Genomic DNA, 21342 nt, shown 5'->3' on the forward strand with positions numbered 1-21342 from the left:
GAAAAACACCTTTAACTGTGATTGAAACTGTAAATTGCCATTTTTTTATTTCACATATTTTCACATTATTTTCAATGACAAGCGTTCTGTTAATTTATTTTTTAAATTCTCGTTCTTTTTTTTCAACACAACTATTCTATGGACATTCAGGAGGAACCGAAGGAACAAAGGGACTCAGGGTTTCGATTTTTTTTTTCTTTTTCTTTAGGACAGAGTTGGAACTTCGAGCATGAAGGAACAAATAATCAGAATCACATCGGGGGGAAGAAAAAGAGAGTCTGAAACTGAGAAACAGACACGACAAGAAGAAAAGGGGAGAAAAAGAGAGAGGGAGGAGGACAGAAGTGGGTAGAGTGCAGGTACTTCAGTGTCCAGGTGAGTGTGTGACACAGCTGAGTGTGTTAGTGTTCAGGTGTTTGTGTACTTGTTGTTTTCTTCACTCAGTCCCCTGAAACTGCTGTTTTGTGTTTCTTTCTGCAAATGCATTGTCCTTTTTTTGGTGTTGAAAGTTTCATTTTATTTTTTTCTCTCTTTCAGTTGCGTGCTTCAGTCTACGTTATTCTATCTCTACTTATTCATCACTCTGTTTTTACAACAATAATCTTTATTTTTGCAGGTCTGTCCTCCGGCTGTACATGAACTATTCCTTTGAAACTACAGTAACAGTGCATGTCTGGCTTAAAAATTTCATATTTTCATAATATTCCCCTGCATGTGTGTGAGCGTTTTGCATCTGCGAACTCTGTGCATGTGCGTGTGTGTGTGTGCGCATACAGCATCATCACCCTTCCTCTCAGTCCAGTGCATATTTTATTTTTGTCTCTTTATTTTTTATTTTTGCATGGCTCTTTTTTCTTGTTTGTTCATCAAACTGTGTAATCTTTCTTTGTACATGGCTCATTCCCTGTTTGTAGTGTCTGTCAGTTTATATGTGCTGGCGTGTGTGTGTGTGTGTGTGTGTGTGTGTGTGTGTGTGTCTGAGTCATTCGTTTGTCAATCAGTCAGTTTCACAGGGCGCTGGGGTTCCTGAAGTTATGGCCTGCAAAGCGAGCCTGGTCACCCAACTCCTCCTCAATCCTGCAGAGGAGAAAAGAAAGAGGGAAAGAGAAGCTGAACAAGGCACTTTGAAATGAAAATGCTTCTGTCCAAGATCAAAAGTCGGACTGTTAACAGAGGGTTCCTCGTCTTAAGCACTTTGGTGACAGATGGTTAGCTCCTGCTTCTAAAAATGACAAATCAAAACACCTTAGTTCATCTCTCAGTGTCTGTGGCTCTCAGCTCCAAGTCCACACCGAAGAGTGAAATTTAAAATATATATATATGGTTTGATTTTTGAAGAAGGCTCAGTAAATTTCGTTAAACAGCTCTTCAGTGTAGTTTTAATCAAATGTTTCTTTCCTTTAATGGGATTTGTTGACAGTAAGCAAAATACAGAACGTCCCCATTCCCCAGGAGCTGAGAAGAACAATAAAGCTGACACTGTACAACAGCTTTCTACAGTATAAATAAGTCATTTGTTTTTTGTGTGCATGTGTCTGAGCACATGTGTGTGTGTGTGTGTGTGTGTGTGTGTGTGTGTGTGCACGGTTGACTGCAGCGATTAGCGGTTATTGCTGGTTAATGCCCCTGTAAGTATCTCCACCCTCCACCCTCCACCTCTCCTGCAGCTCCCCAGCAATCCGATGGGATTACACCACTGATCTGATCCCACCTCCTCCTCCTCCCCCTGCTGCTGACTGGCTCGGACACATGGGGTGACACCAACGCTGCCGTCGCCTGTCACGTCAATTAGCTCTCTGATGCTAAGCGCTAAGACAGAGCGAGCACCTGAGGAGCAGGTCTGGAGCTGAGAGGATCCAGAGAACTCCAAAGAAAGTGAAAATTAAATATTAAATCTGGCTGGGTACAGGCTGTACATTTAAAAGTAATGTTAAAAGTGTGATTTAGAAATAGCGAGTTTAAATTTTAATGAGTCTTGATCCTGAAAAGACAAAGTTTGTAACCTGGACTTGAAGTTTATATAAAGTCTTGTATGACGAACTTTTCTTATAAACTGGCCAAATTAAGAAAGATTTACCCCCAAAGTTTCAGTTTTCCCTTCCCTGGTTGACGTGCTATTTATTGTCTCCTCTTTATTACTTTTATACTGAAATGCACAGAATTCTCCTTAATTGTTATTCAAAGTGTTTCTTACTTCATTTATCCCTTCAGCACGTCCATCATTAGAAAACCATCCCACTAAAGCTTCACTGAGCTGAAACTCTGAATTGAAATGGACCGATAAACATCTGTGTGTGTTTCAGACAAAGAAAGAGAGAAAGGCCGCAGCACCCTGACCTCATGAGCTGGTTGTACTTGGCCAGTCTCTCAGATCTGCAGGGGGCGCCGGTCTTAATCTGCAACAGAGAGAGAGACAGAGAGAGAGAGAGAGAGAGAGAGAGAGAGAGAGAGAGAGAGAGAGAGAGAGAGAGAGAGAGAGAGAGGAAATCCTCAAAAACTGAGCTGGAGAATAGATGAACAAATGTGTGTGTGTGTGTGTGTGTGTGTGTACCTGTCCAGTGCACAGTCCCACGACCAGGTCAGCGATGAAGGTGTCCTCTGTCTCTCCTGAGCGATGGCTGACCATCACACCCCAACCATTCGCCTGAGCCAGTTTACACCTGAGAGACGGAGACAAGGAGCAGAGGGATAAAACTTTACTGATACCTGTACAGAAAATTCAAGTGGTACCACAGCGGTGCCTTCTAAACAGTCTGACAGTCCAACGATATGATAAATCTCTGATAAACTCTTGTATCTAAACTGTTTTCCTGAGTGAAATTCAAGGTCAGGCGAACACATTCATCTCAACCCTGCTCACTGGGCGGCCGCATGCTTTGCATTTATTACAGCTGCGCAAGTTAATTAATCTTATTGTGATTTATTTATAACTGTAGCTCATCTGACACATTAACCTGCCAACGACCTGAAAACGAAGACGTGTGTTGATGCCTCGGGTCAAATTCGAGGAGGAGCTTTTAGAGGAATGGATCAGATTAACAACGCAGTGACGGACGCAATACATCATCGTTACTGTCATCAGCTCCATTTTACCCCCCACCCCCCCTCCAACTATAACCCAGCTCCGCTCTCATGACGGATAGCTCCATAAACCTGAGTGACGAAGTCTGAGACTGATGACACACACCTCCAAGACTGTAGTGCAAACTATTTACAAATATAAGAAACGTGCACGCCGCGGTCCCAGTCGGATGCATCGGTACGTTTGATTGACAGCTAATCTTCATACTAAAAACCTCCTGTCACTTCCTGTCCCTCATTTATCTTCTGCAAAGGTCTGTTTGTCTCTCTGTCTGTGGCACAAGGTCAACATGGCTGACAGGTAACGACTGATGTGACTGACAACATGCTGACTGCCTGTGTGTGTGGGTGTGTGTGTGTGTTTCCACATGTGTGACTGATAGCAGAGCAGCTGTGTCTCTCTGTATCTCCCTATGGGCCTCTCTATCGCCTGAGCCGAGATGGACGACCTTCTTTGGCCCGTCCAAGGTCGCCGACCTGCCCGAGGCGGCCATGTTAGTTTCTTTTTCTTTCTGAGAAGAGATAAACAGTTTGTGGAGCACGAGACTGACGCGGACTTCACGGCGTGTTGGGCTGATAGTGATGAGTTGTCCAGTCTCTGATACTGATTCTTCTCCTTGCATCTATAAACTTATCGAAGTTTAAAGGAAGCAGACGTACGCCTGGATGGCCTCGGTCACGGAGCCAATCTGGTTGACTTTGAGCAGCAGGCAGTTGCAGGCTCGCTCCTCGGCAGCTTTCTCTATCCTCTTGGGGTTAGTCACTGTCAGGTCATCTCCAACAACCTGGATCCCCACCTGGGCTGTGAGACGGGACCAGGCCTCCCAGTCGTCCTGGTCAAACGGGTCCTCGATGGACACCACTGGAAAAGGGGGAGGAGAGGAAAGACATTAAAAAATATTCTGTTTTGGTGAAGACCAATCATTTTCTGACACGGGCTGAAGATTTACAAACACAACAAAAATCATCCACCTGGGTAGTTGTTGACAAAGCCCTGGTAAATGTCAGCCAGCTCCTCTGCAGTGATGTGTCTCTCTGGATCTGGTGGGGACTTGAAGTCCAGGTCGTATTTGCCCTCACGGTAAAATTCGGAGGCAGCCACGTCCATCCCGACCACCACCTTGTCTGTGAAGCCGGCCTTCTCTATGGCTGTCTGCAGCAGATCCAGAGCTGAGGAGTCAGAGCAAGGAGGATGGAGGAGAGGTGGAGAGGAGGGAGTAAAGACGGAGACATAAGGAAACGCAGTAAATAGAAGATGAACACCCCGACTTTTGCCTCTCAGGTTCCAAACAGGCTTCCCTAACTTCCTGACAGCCTGAGAGCTGGGTCTGCAGACACAACTGATGAAACCTACTTTATGAGTTTAATGGGGGGAAAAATCATTAAATAGATTAAGAGGAATAATTTTATTATTCTTTCTAAAAATAAAAAATAAAGCACAGTTGAAAATCAATCAAAGCTGTGGCAGCAGAGGACAGTGTTTCTCAGACAAGGAATCATTTTTGGTGACAAGAAATATTTAAGTCTTTGCAATGACTGATTTTATTATGCAAACTAATGATGATGTATGACACATTTAAGCACAGTGAACATTATTCAGACGTCTGGTTTCAGCGATAAAAGTCAGATTTTATTGCCAGTCTCTTAAAGTCTGAACTTCTTTTTCTCTTTTCTTTTTCTTGTTCTAATTCTGTTTTTCCACATTTTAGAACACCCGTGGTGAGATATAACAGTGACAGAGGACCTTACACTGGAATTTAATTGTAATAAAAACACTCCTCCTCACCTTCACTGTTCTCGAGGATGTTGGGAGCGAAGCCTCCCTCGTCTCCCACGTTGGTGGCATCCTGGCCATATTTCTCCTGAATCACCCCCTTCAGTGTGTGGTACAGCTCCGCTCCTATCCTCAACGCCTCCCTGAGGGCCAGAGGGGCAGAGGCGTGACTGGTTATCAAAAGGTCACTGCTTCCCAGACTGGATGGTGTTCATAGCTGTATTTGACATGGTGTGTGAAAGTGTCTCGGAGACTAATTCTTACTTGAAAGACTCGGCTCCAACGGGAAGAACCATGAACTCCTGCATGGCCAGTTTGTTTCCAGCATGAGATCCTCCATTTATCACATTGAAGGCCTGAAGAGGACAGAAGAGTGAGCAGGGCTGTAACAGTCTCTGTTTTCCGTCCACAGAGTAAATAATTATTTGATTAACTGCTTCAGCACTTTTTGTCAGAGGAACCAAATGGCTCCTTTTTAAAGTTGTGTTGTTAAAATCGCAGGTGTACAAAGACTTTCGCAGCACTGCGTGCAGATGTTGTGCTGTGAGTTTGTGACTTACAGGAACCGGCAGCACCAGCTCTGTGTTTCCGGCCAGGTCGGCTATGTGGCGGTACAGGGGGACGTCTTTCTCTGCTGCGCCGGCCTTACAGATGGCTAGAGACACTCCCAGGATGGCGTTTGCCCCAAACTGAGCTGTTCGACACAAGAAAAGACAGGAAATGATTTTAGATTACTCTAAAATTTGGGAATTTTATATTTGTACTTTAAAATGTTTTCTTTCTGTTTATTTCAGCTCTAGTTTGATTTAAGTTTTGTGATTTTTGAAGCAGTTTGTTGTAAGTGTTTTTAATTTATTCACATCCAGCAGCAGTTTAGTCGGACGGGCTTCCTGTTGCGGCTGAAATTAATTTCTTCCAACACCATTACTTTCACGGCTGTTTACCTCGCTGCCTGAAATGATTAGTTGGCCTGAGCGTAGATTAAAATAAATGAACACTGCATTTATTTATTAAGGATGTGAGTTTGCTTTGATCCTGCCAAAACCTGTTTGGAACAGCAGTCTATTTGCTTTGTCTTGTTCCGCTTGTATTTATGCCTCCTGTTGCTCTGTGAAGCACTTTGTCACAGTCGTTCATTTGGTAAAATCAGAATTGGAAACGCGTGTGAATTCACACGCGAGGAGGCTGAGCTGCGGTGACGGGGACATTTCCAGCTGGATGCCAGACTGTGATGTGCTGGTGTTAGTCGCCACGATGTGCTCCCGTCTTATGTCTCACATTTGTTTTCTGTGCCGTCCATCTCGATCATCATGTTGTCCAACTGCTCCTGCTCCACCACGCTGACACCCTACAGACACCCACACACACACACCCACACACACAGAAAAACAGTGTAAGAGGACACACACAGGTGGAGCCATTTATAACCTCCATCACTACATTCTCAAATCTGTTATCATCTGAGAAGCACATCTGTCACATGAAGTTCACAAATGTTACGACACTATTCATATAAATTTTATTATATTATGACACAAAACTAACAACACAACACACACACACACACTCACACACAGAAACACAAGCAGAAGCGCTAACACACACGTCTCTTTCACCTTTCCTCTCTCTCTCACACCTTTTTCTCACACAGACACATTATCATCATCATCATCTTTCATTCACATCTCTTCATCCCCGTCTTTTAGCCAGAATGCAGTGATCTGTCTGTAGCTAAAGGTTTTGACCATCATTGAATCTCTAGTGTCTGCAGCTCTCAACAAAACACGCACGATCACTTTCTGACTGAGAGCGTAGGATCGCTGTTTGCACCACAGCTATGGGTGGAAAAAAATAGCCAATTCCCAAAAGTTACTCCCTTAACAAGAACAACTGAGAACTTAAATCGCTCTTTGAGTCACAGACTTGCACAGAATTTACAGAAATTGTAGCTTTGAACATGGTTATTGACAAATGTCCTGTGTGAACATGTTCGGTGACTTACAGAAGCTATGAGAGCCGGAGCCAGAGTATCATTGATGTGCCCAACTGCCTTCAAAACACCTGGAGGAGGAAAGAAATGAAAGGAGTGAGTCAGAGAAGGAAAATCGAAATTCTGCAGCAACTAGAAGAGAAAAACGAAAAAGTAGTGGGAGTGTCGAGCTGACATTTCTGTTTGTTCATGTAAAATCTGCTCTTTGTCTTGAACCAGCGTTCAGAGACCCTTCTGACGTGGAGTCTGCAGCTCAGCGCAGGTCTTAGCCTTTTTTCTTTTTTTTTTTTTTTGCTTGACGTTTTAGATTTTCAGCTTCCTTATATCCAGGACCAATCCCAGATATTAACATATTAACAACAAACAAGCTGTTTAAAGGCTAAATCGGGGCTGTGTTTCTGTGAGTATGTTTTTGGTTCTGCCTACTTGTGGTCACAAAACCGCTTTAATGCAGTTTTAGGTTTTTAAAGAACGCAGATATCCATGTCCACGCAGCTGATTTGTCTTCATACCTTTTCCCTTGTAGCGGCTCTTGTCTCCATCTCGGAGCTCCAGAGCTTCATAGATACCTGTGGACGCTCCGCTGGGCACTGCAGCCCTGAACAGACCTGAAGGTATAAAGGTAAAGCATAAGGAAGAGTCAGAAACCGAGAAGGTGGTTCATAGTTTTAACTCTTCAGACAGAAAACTACATCGCAGGACTCTTCAATAAGTCTACCGGAGTTCAGTTGCTGTTGTGCCTCAGTGATACAGAGTGAGAGAGTGAATTTGTATCTTCATCATGAGCATCTGCACAACTTTTAATCTATTTTGTAGTAAATAAAGTCTTATGGAAAACAGATTTAATTCATTTGAAAATTAACATTTTTTCATTAGTATTATTATAATTACTTGTTTTTCATCTCACTGAGGTTAAAGAAGCATGTCGGGCTGCAAGAAGAGTCCCAATCTTCCCTTAACAGAGAGTTGATCGATCTGGACAGAGGTCAAATGAAGGTCATTCGATGCCAGAAACAATCTACAGGGACAGCAGAGATGCTGTTGCGTTGTCAAGCTTTCTTAACGCTTTGTGGCAAAATTCTGACATGAAGGATCTGAGCAGACGTCCTTGTGGGGAAGATTATGGGTTTTTTTTGTTGCCCCCCCCCCCCACCCCTTTGATATTTGCAGACAGGCTCATCGGCGGTCACCTTTCTCTGTGCGAAGGTCCACTTCCACAGTGGGGTTTCCCCGGGAGTCCAAGATCTCCCTGGCAACGATGCTGACGATCGACATCCTGAGAGACACAGACGGAAAGAGGCAGTGATGTAACTGCTTTACCCTGTAATTCATGTTCTGTGAACTCTGTTGGAAACATGGTTAGTTTTTGATGCTCACGCCAGCTTCAGACTGAAAAACAGGAAATGAGAATAACAGAGACCTCGTGGGTAAGAAGTTCTCTTTGCATGTACACGTACACAGAACACACACACACTGTTACTTTGCTGTTTCTGGAAGCAGGTTGCAGTAAAAGTCTTCAGGAACAGAGAGTGGTAAATTATGCATCTGTGTGCCTCTGCTTTCAGCCGGACTGGAATCTACCATTGTTTGTGGCTGTTGTGACTTTAAGAGTCACAATAAAAATACATATTTTAACTTACTGACTGCCACTACCTACGACATGTCACAACATCTCCGTTTCAGAGATAAGTGTCTGCCACGTTTTTGTTCTTTCATTGCAAATGTCCTGTAACTTATCCTCCCAGGTGAACGGTGTATCTTCACATGCTGCACCAGAAACCATCAAGATGCCACAGACTCTGAAACAACCTGCCTCTGCTCCTCGTATCAGGTAAAAGCTCCAACCTCACACCTGCAGATTCAGCTTCACTGAACATCGTGTTGGAACAGGGACTGTACTGGATTGTGGCTGGATGAAACTGTGAAAATGCTGTTTACCTCTGACTCTGCAGAAACTCTCTGAAAGGGACAGTCATCACGCAGCAGCCGGTCAGGTGTGTGGAAGTGAGGAAGCAGCCAGGGTTTCAACTTTTCTCTGGAGCTTCACGCAGGTGGTTTAATGTCTACAACCTAGTTTACTGTCAACACTTAATATGACTTAATGAATTGGTTTGTTAGCAGACTGGACCCTTCCAATCATCAGCACTCCCAGCTGTTCTGTATGAAAGGCTTTATTACCTGACATTACCAATATTCTATACATCAGTATGACGTCTGTGTTTGGTTCATACTTTAGCTATCAGTTGCCTTAAGGGACAAAGCTTCATTTGCAGTCAAGAATACACTTACATACCTGCGTACAGCTTTGAATGTGTTTTCATGGCTGCCTCCCTGACCAGGTCTTTCTTTAAAGCAGGCTTTTATCCGGTCAAATCAAGGAAAAGAACTCAAGCAGAGAGGTTCTGAGGATAAATTTAATCAGGCTGCCCCTGGAACCGTTTTCACTGCCACTGTAAGTTCTTCTTTCTATCACTGCTGTTTACTGTTGCTGCTTCTTCTCTCCCACGAGAGCCTGATCGGAAAATCCTGCAGAGCTGCTGCAGGAGAGATGCATCTCTGGGTGCCGTTCGACTCTGAAAAACAGCTCGACCTTAAGGGCGTTCGCCTGAGTGGGACAGTTCTTTTAAAAACAAAAAACACCCAACAAGCAGCAACAACTGCACACGCAAAGTCACAAAGTCAGTAAATTTGGATAATCGAATCTAAAACTCAATTTAACCTGCACAAACACTGCTACATTGGAAACACACATATTTCTCCATGTGTACAAATAAATATAACAAAGATATACCTACATATAGAGACTCACAGTTAAGATTAATGTGACAACTCAATGCCGGTCCACAGAGAGCGACGTAAAGGCCCATGTGTCGTTCAGATCTGACTTCAACCAGAACAACACTGTTCTCCAAAAGTCAGCTTTGGATTTATGTCCTTAACAACCTGCACGTTCTCACTTCCATTTCTACTGAACACCATGAAAGCAGACGCTTCTCTTTCATTTCCCTTTCTGAAAGCCTGAACAGCTCCACGTCACATGATGATTAAAAATGTAGCTCTATTTAAAGATGCATTTTAATTACATTATTAACCTGCACGAACCTGAACTCCAAAGCTTTCAGAGCTTCATCCTCATTGTTATTTCACTATCATCCATGCTAATCTACTCCGTGGGTGTTTTCCCTCTTTCTCCTCATTGATATTCCCGCGCACGCTGCACTGCAACGATATGTCAAAAAGGCCTTTTAAGCCGTCCTCGACTCAGTGCTGTATGAATACTTTATTGATCTGTGGAGAGCTAAATCTGGCTCGTTGCTAGCTTGTAGAAACCTGTCACTGTGCTGAGGCTGTCCTTTCCATATGCAATGACAGAGACGGAGATTCAGAGCAGAGGTTGCGTCGACTGCTTTGGATGTCTTTTCTTCTTGTACCTGTGTATAATGTCTCCTTCGATGCAACACTACACTCACTGTGTTGATTAACGAATGCAGATTAATTCATGGTTTAACGACTCTTTAGACAGTACAGTGATTTACAGGGTTCTTACGTTTCACAGCATTTTGAGTTATTAGCAGGAGAAACAGGTGTAAATAGTAACAGGAATTCATTAACAATGGTTCTGTTCTTTTCAGGTGTGAGACTGCACCACTCTCCTCACTATGACAGAGAGGGAAAGCAAACCAAAAGGTGGATGCAGCATCTGTCTATTGAATGTCTCTGTTTTTTCCCATGGACACAGAGCGTCTCACTCTCCACAGCTCTAGCCCTGCCTGGTAACAGGGCCATTCTGGGATGGTCTCCGCCCCAAAGACCAAGCTTATTGTGGATGTGACTACAGAGGAAACGCCATTTTTAAATGCCCCACTGTGTTGGAGTCCATGGTCAGTATCTATATTTCATTTATGATCATAGAGGACAAATAAAACAGCAAATATTTACATCTCAGAAGCAACATCATCAGTTGTTGTAAGTTCTGCTGTGATTTCGAGACTCTCGGTTATTGAGAGGACAGAAGATTCCAGTTTGTATAAAACTTTACATGAGTCTTAAAGCCAGATTTGTCACAACAGTACAGATATTTGTTACTATATAAAAGGAAACAGAAACGTCTCCATCACAGTTGGTGCTGCACTGTCTCTGTTTTCTTCGGTGACTCTAAGACATGGTTTATAGGCCTTTCCCGGTCGATTTCATTTGTTACTTTGGCTGCTGAGTTTATGTTTGAGCTGTGATGGTGAGACGGCTTAAAGACATAATGTGCTTTAATTATTGGTCTTAGTGAATCTATGTGCAGTGTACAGTCTTATGTAAATATCATAAGCACCCTCCTGTGAAAGATCTTTCTTTAACAACACATATATGCCTATTTATGGAAATTACACCAGTTTTCATGTGATCTGAAAGTAATGATATTCTTGTTGGGGTTTGTAGCTTTGTAAAATTCTCTCTCTTTGCATAATATTGTTTTTCCTCTGTCTTCTTATTTCCGCTTTAATTTCCCTCTGGTGTTTATCTGATTCTCAGCCTGAATGCAAACACTTTCTGTTTATGTAAAACCATCCTGAAGACATCAAACGCCACGCATTTCTTTCTTTCACCGGTCTCCCTGTCACCTTTCTTCCCCTGTGTGTTGCTTTTAAACTGCTATAAAATCACATTACTCCTCCTGCCCTCTGACTCCTTTACTCAGCTTTTCTCTGCCACACAGTACACGATCTTTCTGAGCGGCTCAGGAATCTTTTCCACCAGTTTTCACAAGCGCCTTTGTTCCTCTCCCTGTTCGTCGATTTACAACATTGACGACCCACGAATTTGTGCTTATTCAGTTCTTGTGTTCATTGTAAGTCACCGGGGATAAACGCGTCAGCAAAATGTGTAAAATGTATAAACGGTGCTCAGCATAAGAAAGAGCAGATAAGGTGCCTGACTCGCCTCCAGCATTCAGAAATATCCACACACTCAGAGTCAAGGGGACTGAAGCGTGGGCAATTTTCTCTACTGGCCTCTGTTAATTTTAGTTTGTTTTCTCTCTCTCTCTCTCTCTTTTGATGCTGTTTTGAAGCCCCACCCTGCAGTGCTGCAGATTTCCAAACAGTATCTCCTGAGGGTGGAGCAGCAGCACAGCGGTACAGCAGTGGCACATCAGAAATTCCGCTACTTCTGCTCTTTTTCTTGTTTCTGATCACATCCTCAAAGCATCAAAGCAAATGTTTTGACAGTATGTCGACACACTTTCATTAATATTTCTGCACTCATGAAAATTTAGACAGCACGCAGCAATCTCTCTAAATGCCACCCAGACCTCACTATCTTCATGATACATTAAAACTTAGTGTTTACAGTCATGCTTGTGGCTATGTGAGGATGCACTTTTAGCTGAATGCTAAAATCAGAATGCTGATGTTTAAATAATAATATTTACCATTATCACCATCTTAGTTTAGCGTGTTAGGATGCTAACATTTGCTAACGACCACTAAAGTACAGTTTGTACTGTAAAGCACAGCTGAGACTGATGGGAGTGTCCAGTAAAGAGGTAAAAGCGCCTGTTTTTTTGAAAACCGACAGTCCAGCATTCACACCTGCTTCACTGTGACTGTGAGGAGGTGAGAGAGGGTTTGAACTTCCTTCTCTTGGTTCTCTTCTTTCTTTCATTACACAGTTATTTCTGTACTTTTCATCTGAACAGCTGAGAGCAGCACTGTGAGCGTCTTGGGGACCGTTACCCCCATATTTAATCAACATCACGTCTCCCCCGTGTCTACAACCACCGGCTTTTCCTCCGACCTTCCATTGCGGCTACGTAGAACACCCATGAACATCTGATTTTAGAATTTCATGATCTCGTGAATATATTAGTCTGGAAACATTAGATTGAGATTAGGGTGACGTTTCAATCCTGATTTTGCTTACTGATGAAACAAGGCTGCAACGTTTCGTGTCATTTTGCACATACAAAAAAAACAAACAAACAAAAAAACCCAGCAGCCTTTAACCTTTAGAAATGTGATCATCAAACATGCTCGTGATTTAAAGCATCTGGAAGCTTCAGTATTATTTGCCACTGTCGTGCAATGGAGCAGTAAAGACCTTATTTATTTCCCCATTGATAATAAGATTTGAATCCTAGTCAAACAGCTTATGAATTCATGACACCAGCAAAGTGTTTCTCGTTGTTAACTACACACGCTCATCTCATATCCATAAACACATGTTCTTCCTTCCCAATCTGTCACTGTCCTCAATGAATTTGTCTTATAACTCTCATCTCCATCCCTCTGCCTCTCCCTCGCCTCTCTCTTTCTCCATCTATGTCTGGGTCTCTCGCCCAGTGCTGTTAGTGCACGTTGCTGTGTGTTACGTAAGCTCTACAGCAGCAGTGGCAGCAGCAGCGGAGAGAGGGAGGACACCCATGAACGCACCACACCACACCTACCAGAGACTGCAGTGCTCAGCAGAAAATATAGCAGCACTGAAAGAAAAAAAAAAAAAACACGAGTGGGCGAGCCAGAATGATCGTGAATGAGGGAGGGAAGGAGAGGGACGAAGGCACGCTAGGAGAGAGAACAAGGAGAACAACATATTTATCATCCAGCTGTGTACGGAGATATGTGGTCAGGAGGATGGAGGGCTAAAGAGGAAGGGAAACCAAGAGGGAAAGAAACGAAGATGCAGTAGATGTAAAGAGAGAAGAAAAAAATTATATGAAGAGATAGAAAGGAGGGATGGGTAGAGAACGGGAAAGAGTTTAAATATTAGACCTGGATATTGGCACTGGTCTCCTGATTTGCTTCGATTCACTTCAGTTTGAGTCTTGAAGATTAAAGGGGCACTTCACCAAAGTCAAGCGCTGAGATCAGTTTACTCATCATGTGGAGACTCACTGACTGTGAAAACAGTTGTAGGTTTTCTGTGGCTCTGAGGGGAGCTTTCTGAAATCTGAAAAAACAACCTCGGCTTGGAGACTTTACAGCAGAGAGCCTTACAAACTGGGGCACAGAGTTCAGAAGATGTGGCCATTCATGTGGCCTTTTATGAAACACAGTCTCATAGTTGCTAGATTCATCAAAAACTGACCCAGAATCTGAAACTATACTGATTGTGTGAGCGTTGCATGCATTGCTCCATCTCCACAAGGTGTAATCTTTAGCAGTCAGTGGTGCACAACACAGAACTTCAGCAACTTTGACGGGTGTTTTGATATTGAGGCGCTCTTTATAAAAGGTTTGTAAGCTGCTGATCTATTGGAGGCCATGTATGATAACAGTTCTGGATTTCCATTAGCTGGTGTTTTTCCTTTCTGGGATTTGTAGTTAATGTATCTCTTTACATTTTTATCTAACCAGCCTTGTACCTTTGACTTTGTATTTTTTTTTTTAAATTGAATAACCAGATATGTTCTAACACATCAGTTGTTTATCTGTAGATTTATCTGTTTTGTCTATCCAAGCCTTAAAGATCTCTGTCTGTCATCTAACGTCACATAAATGGGACTCTTATTTCTTTCTTCATTAGAAGTAATAACAGGCTATATATAAAATATAACAACATTAAAAGAAGGCAAGAGTAAAGAGGAAAAGACAGAAGGAAGGAGTGATGAAAGATGGATTTAAATATAAATATATGCAAAGAGAAAGGGAGAGAGACAGAGGAAGATCAGGAGGAAATAGAGAGAGAGAGAGAGGAAATGCACAGAGGATGAAATGGAGAGTGGAAACAAGGCAGGGCGAGAGAGCTAGAAAGCTACAGAGAGGAAGAGGGAGAGAGAGAGATAAATAATTAAATGACCCTGTTTGGCTGGAGAAGTGGAGGGATGAAGCGAGGGAGGAGGAAGAAGAGGAAGAGGGGGAACAGAAGGCTAATCATTGCACGTATGGAAGACACACACACAGAGCGAGAGAGAGAGGAAGTGGAGCAGTCTTACACATACGTAATGCTAATAATTTGTCCACATTTACACACACATATAGCTTCAGCTCGCAAATTATCACAAGTACTGTCACACACACACACACTGTATACACACACTTCCCGTCCACCCACATACCACAGAGTGTCAGAGATACAGATACCAAACACACACATTTGTGCCTCTGCTATCTAACACGCTCACACATCTGAAAAAGGCTACCGAGGACTTATCTGACTTATCTGAACGTAGGATCACACACACACACACACACACACACACACACACACACAGCAGATACAGTTTTGTGATGATAATATGTTTGGATGGAGCTCAGACTACAGAAGCTGCTGGAAACAGTCTGAACGCAACACACACGAGTTACTGTGGAAAACAGCTGCAGCTTCACAGAACACAAACAAACACACAGCCCAAGAAATCAGAGAAAATACAAGAAGCAAAATGACACAAACACACAAAAAAAGCTGAAGCGTGTACCTCTCTGACACACACACACACATGCATACCACCAACTAACATACACACACACACACACACACACGACAGACCAAGGACTCGACCATGATTGACTGCAGGATCCCCCTCACACAAACACACACACACACACACACACACACACACACACACACACACATAAACAAAAAAAACATCTTGCACGCAAAGACACACAAACACACACAGAAACTACCTGGAACCGAAGCATCCTGTGTCTTACACACACACACACATTTATGTGACAGCCATATTAAAAAACATCAACCATCTAACACACTCACACACTTGACAGCAAGAGCCACTCATACACACAGATAATGCTACAGACACTCATATCTTTTCCTTCCTCTTTTCACACACACACACACACACACACACACACACACACACACACACACACACACACACACACACACACGCACACACACACACTCTCTCATTTGACAGCCGTGAAGCAAAATTAAACACACAGTAGCACCTAAAACCAACATATACACACATACACTTTATGCACACACGCTCTTTCCTGTTTATTTCACACACACACACACACACACACACACACACACACACACACACACACACACACACACACACACACACACACACACACACACACACAACCACAGACCCACTTGACAACCATTTTCAAAAGAATCAGAGAAAATGCATGCAGCGAAATCACACATACACATACAGTAACTGTCACACATTCACACACGCACACAAGCAGCATCCCTCTGCATCCTTCCTGCACTGAGCAGCAGCCGATCAATATGAGATCAAAGAAAAAAAAAAGACAATGGATGGAAAAAACACAAAACGTCTTGAGCAGATGAGAAAAAGGAAGAGAGGGTTTCCTGCCTTTACCTGCCGCCTGTGTGTGTGTGTGTGCTCTGCCTTTCACAGCGACCGAGAAAATACTGGAGAGACAGAGCGGAGAGAGAGAGGGAGAGGAAAACAGGAGGGGAGGAGGAGGGGGTGAGATGTGTGACAGAGGGGGGAGGGGAGATGACTCAGAGGGAGATGGAGAGAGGAAGAGGAGGAGAAGAGGAGGGTTAATTAAAAAGGAGGAGATGGACGGAGGGTGGGATGAAGGGATAAGGATGGGAGGCTCGACACCCGACAGAGGAGGTAAAAATAGACGAGGGGAGGACTGGTTCTCTCTCTCTGTGTCTCCCTGTCTTTCTCTGGTGCTGCAGTGGGGTTCAGTCGATGTATATACAGTTACATAATCCTACTCCACCATACTCAGACATGACGATATCCTGTGTGTGTGTGTGTGTGTGAGCATAAAACCACACAAGCACTGAAAACAATGCAGCAGCAGAGAGTGACTTTTTACCAAGTCACTTAAGCCCTGGCTCATCCAGGTGAGCTACTGATGACTAAAAAGATGAAACTGGAAAGACTGTCAATGAACAATGGCTCCGTGAATATACACATAAACGTGACCGTGGGTCTAAACAGAGGAGGGTGTGAGGGCTCTGATAGCTGTGAACTTCCGCTGTTTCTATGAGTTTCTCTTCAAAACCTTCTGCCATAGCTGTGGCGATCCAAAACTGCTGCTGCTTTCTGATACTGATTTCTGAGGACGTGCACAGCCAAAGCTATCAAGGAAAGGTTTGGCGTTCACATCACAAAGCCCTCGACTTAAGAGCTGCCGGAATTACGACTCTTGTTGGGACCAAATGAAAACAAACAAAACGTTAAACTTTTACACAGAGGCAGCTGTTTGTTTCCTGTTTCCTCCTGACAGCCAGCGCTGGCTTCTTGTAGCTTCATCTCTGCAGCTGATCTCTAACTCTAACCGAGTGTCATTTAACCACAACAGCAACCTCAGCAGAGCCGTTGTTTTTTTTTTTTTAACCCAGTTGTGTTTTGGCCTAAGCCAAACCAAACGTCAATCATAACCACCTGCTGGAAGTATAAAACAAAGCCATGCAAATGTCTCTGAACAACCTCCCAGTTTGTTTTTGTATAGCATGGTCCAGCCTAACTTCCTTTGTAGTTTATGTATATTTTAGGGTTTCACCAATTTTCACAAAAAATACCTCACAAATACCAAGATTTTCAGAAACTGTATAGTGTATATAGTTGTGCACCCAGAAGGTCAGATGAAAGAAATACTAGTTTAATCCGTGGATTTCACCAATTAACTGTTAGCATGAACATAAAGTCTTGTTGGTCTTGTTACCTGCAGCTCATTGTATTGCTTACTGATTTAACTGTTGACTAAAATTACATTTCAGAGCACCGCTGATCTGTTATATTAATAATAACTTATATAATTTAAAGTGTCACAAAGGAGCTATAATGATTTATTGATGTAGAAATGCCACATTCAGCCTCTTTAAACACAGCTATAACCTTCAACACTTCGCACACAGCTATAATAATAAAAGTGTTGTTGGTGCGCCTGCAGATTCCCGTACATTCATCCTGTTTGGCGGTTACTGTAAACCACCGAGTTTACAGTAACCGCAAATGAGCTGTGTGAAGCTGTGACCTCCTTTGTTTTACTTCCTTTGCACACTGCAGAATTGTGTTGTGCTCTGTCCTTGCTGCTCTAAAAACAGACTGGTGAAGTTGTTAATGCCGACTGGAGGGTGACACTGATACACACTGACAGGGCAACAGGGGGGAAGCCAGTGTGTGTTTAGTGTGCGTGTCTTTGTGTGTTACATTTGTGTGTGATAAAATGTCTTTGCATGGGTGACTATTATCTCGGCTCTCCATTTTTGTGCATGCATGTGTGTTAATGTGCAGAAGTTCACCTGTGTGCATGTTTCTGGGGGTGCATGTATGCCTGTGTGTGTGTGTGTGTGTGTGTGTGTGCGTGCGTGCATGTCTGTTCGTGCGTGAGCGTGTGAGATAATCTATAATTAAATTCCTGAGTTTAATGGGATTATCTTTGGGAGACAAGCAGCACAACGTCCTTGACATCCATCCCCCTGGTTAGCCACGGGTGAGCGACTGATAGAGACACACATACAGAGAGAGAGAGAAAGAGGGGGAGAGAGCAATGAGAAGAGAGAGATGAAGAGGAAGCAACACAAAGAAAAAGAAGAAAAGAAGAACAGTGAGGAGACCAAAGTGCAATGAAATGCTCGTGAAGTGGAAGAAAGAGAGAAGCCATCCAGAGGGAAAGGGTAATGGAGAAGTGCTTTGCATTGTAATTATCTCATTTTCTGCCACGTTACCACTGAAGGTCGACTGGCCTTTCCCTCGGCAAGCTTCTCCCTCCACCTACAGCTCATCACTACTGGCCAGGCCAGCCAAAACAAACACTTCAACCCCTCAGATAAAACTCCGCCTTTCACATTGTTCCACTGATTCCCAGTGGATGAACATGCTATCACTGTTCATCCTAAACACTCTAAACTAAAACCACCTGAGAAACTCACAAGGTGACCTGATCCTTAACTGACTTTTATTTCCACCAATATACCAGAAGCTATGTTTATATCAGATGTATGTACATTTGTACTTAAACACAATTATGAGGTTCTTGTATTTCCATTTTCTCCTGCCTTCTGTTTATACATGTCAGAGGCTAATACCAGACAGTATATTAAGCATTTGAATCTGCAATCACCTTTACCTGATGCAACATTAAAGTGATGCATACACAGCAATACATCAATAATTAACATCCCACTATAAAACACAGTACTTAAATACTGAAATAGATTCTTCTGCGTGGTGAGTGCAGTTTTGATACTATATGCATACTTTGATGATAATATTTATTTTTGCTTAAGAAAAATGTTTAATGCATGACTTAGAGTGTTTCTACACAACAGGCTGATGTGCGTCTTGATTGCAATGAAGATTCCATGAAGATACCTGAAGCAGATGACAAGGGACAGAGCTAACAGCAAATTGAGGCCATGCACCTCAAGATGTCTTAAAGCATCCAAAATGTAGGTCTGTGTTGTGAGCAGTGCTACAACCCTGAAAACACCAGCGGTGTGCTTCACCTCCCTCTGGTGGTCATTCAGAGACTATCAGCCTCTGAATGACACTGCATCAGAATGACTATGGAAATGCAGCAAATGCCAGTTTTTGCAATGTTTACTCTTATTAGCTTATAATTGATATAATATACAAACAGATCAAAGGCTAACGTCAACACCAGTTGAGCCATTAACCAGAAATATTTGTTTTAAAAACGTAAGTGAACAATATATAATCAATATACATGGTGGCAACAACAGAGGAACTTGAACATAGCACAAATCATATTTCCGACTTCCGCACTAGAGGAAGTGGGAGTTTACAGGAAGCACCTGAACGTACCACAGCATTACCAGCACTCCAGCGGCCGCGAACAGAGAAGGTAGGAGCTGTCACTGTTTTTAAAGTGTGATTTACCGACGATAAATGCTAAAATATCACCGCTAAAACAACGATGTCATTCAGAGTGATTCTTTTCATTGAAAAATCTGTGACTGCTAGCCCGCTAACTGCTAACTCTGCTAACCGGCAGCTGTCAAAACAAACCATTTCCTTTTAGCTAACGCTCCGCTAGCTTGGCCGGTGTGGTTAAATCTCCGCTGAAAGTTACCGGTGTGGATTTACTGATAAACTAAAGCAAATACAAGGCTATTTTTTATTAGACAGAACTTGTGTGGCTCTCAAAGGTGTTATTTTATAGCCGTATTTCTTTTAAACCCGTGTTAAACAGGCCTTTACGGGGTGGGTGGGGGTCTGGCGGATGTAACTTCGCATTAGCTGCCGACCTAACTTCGCTAACGTTAGCTAGCTTCGTAGGAGTGAACTTTTTAAGACTTAGTCGTTAATAAATCCTGCCAGCAGTTCCATCGCACATTAATAACTTAAGATCTATGCAAACAAACTAACCGACAAACTGGCCTGCCACACGTTCATTGTGTTTTTTGTAAGTTATTGCCATAGTTTGTATGCGGAAGTGAGTGAAAAGCAGTAATACCTGTTTAAAGGTAGATATCACATCATTTACTGCTAAAAAACAAAATTAAATGAATGTAAGAAGGTTTACTTTCTTGTGCGTTGTTTTAGTTGTTAGCGGAAATATGGAAGTAATGATAAAATTTACTACACCACCATACCTTACAGGAAAGTGATTGATTGCAGTTTTGATAATCGACTTCATGTTTACATATATGTTAATGTACCAAACGTTGAAGATTCCTATTTTCATAATGAATGTAGCATAATTAATCAGTTATCAGAAAATTAATCAGCAACTACCTTGATAATTGTTTCATCATGTCAAGTCTTTTTTGTTAAAATGCCAAAATCCTCTGGATCCTGCTGAAAACGACAAACGTGGCAATGTAAAATGTAAAATTACTTAAAACAATTAGCTGTTGGCAATTAATTTTCTGTCATGGCAGATATTCATATAGTTGATGTGTAGTTGTTCAATTTCAAAAAATGAACCTCCTATCCAGTTAGAGTGGTTCATCCATATAAAACAAGCAGAACCAGTGGTGAAAACAATCAGCTGCTGCATCTCTAAAGGCTGCGACTGCAAAACAGGACCAACTCGAAGCAGATAACAGTGTGCACGAGAAACAATAGTGCATTTTAAAGACATGGTTGCCACTAATCGCTGCAATAAAAAATATCTTTGTGGACTGAATTATCCTGACATAACTGGTGTCATCGTCCCTGCAGATGACCAGTTAACTTGTCCCTGACTCATCAGAGTTCAGCTGAGTGCTGCCACTGCCAAACTGTCCAAACAAAGAGCCAGTGATGAAGTGGCAGACCATACCCCTTTACCATTGTCCCCCTTAATGAAGCGGCAGCCTGGGTATGTGAGCTGCTCAGCGCTTAGGTGGTCACAGGATCTCCAGAGTGTAGTAAACACTGTGTTACACAGATACCACTGTTTCCATCAACCGTCTCACACTCTGTCTGCTTAAAGATGCTCCTGGATTCCCAGTCAACCTGCCACTTAGTGTGTTATTTTCATTATCAGTTAACCTGCCAGTTATTTTCTTGATTGACTAATGTATTGCTCGGACATAAGTTGTCAGAAAATGCAGATGCTCAGTTTCTTAAAGCCAAAAGTTTTATCGC

The 21342-nt window shown here is 42.7% G+C and overlaps 2 protein-coding genes across 8 annotated transcripts in view; one reads left to right on the top strand and one right to left on the bottom strand.

The window, feature by feature from the left end:
* Positions 1-21342, bottom strand: part of LOC121192304 (gamma-enolase) — a 23351-nt gene continuing 2009 nt past the window's right edge. For 2 of the 7 annotated variants that reach the window (XM_041053932.1, XM_041053928.1), the window contains exons 2-13: positions 8036-8121; positions 7358-7453; positions 6858-6916; positions 6134-6203; positions 5416-5549; positions 5120-5211; positions 4868-4998; positions 4054-4251; positions 3742-3943; positions 2552-2660; positions 2338-2396; positions 1-1077 (exon numbers count right to left, since the gene is read on the bottom strand). In XM_041053932.1, coding sequence (XP_040909866.1) covers positions 1008-1077; positions 2338-2396; positions 2552-2660; positions 3742-3943; positions 4054-4251; positions 4868-4998; positions 5120-5211; positions 5416-5549; positions 6134-6203; positions 6858-6916; positions 7358-7453; positions 8036-8120 — 1305 coding nt within the window. In that variant the 5' untranslated portion in view covers position 8121 and the 3' untranslated portion in view covers positions 1-1007. Of the gene's footprint in view, positions 1078-2337; positions 2397-2551; positions 2661-3741; positions 3944-4053; positions 4252-4867; positions 4999-5119; positions 5212-5415; positions 5550-6133; positions 6204-6857; positions 6917-7357; positions 7454-8035; positions 8122-9640; positions 9789-15463; positions 15484-16140; positions 16199-20505; positions 20662-21342 lie in introns of those variants that run through there. The other 5 variants (XM_041053927.1, XM_041053931.1, XM_041053933.1 and 2 more) reach the window with 5 other exon arrangements.
* The window catches only part of LOC121192305 (cell division control protein 42 homolog), a 9422-nt gene continuing 7620 nt past the window's right edge, over positions 19541-21342 (top strand). The window contains exon 1 of the mRNA XM_041053934.1: positions 19541-19612. The gene's annotated coding sequence lies outside the window, so the exon portion shown is untranslated. The remainder of the gene's footprint in view (positions 19613-21342) is intronic.

Source organism: Toxotes jaculatrix, chromosome 13, assembly GCF_017976425.1.
Source record: "Toxotes jaculatrix isolate fToxJac2 chromosome 13, fToxJac2.pri, whole genome shotgun sequence".
NCBI classification, from domain to species: Eukaryota; Metazoa; Chordata; class Actinopteri; family Toxotidae; genus Toxotes; species Toxotes jaculatrix.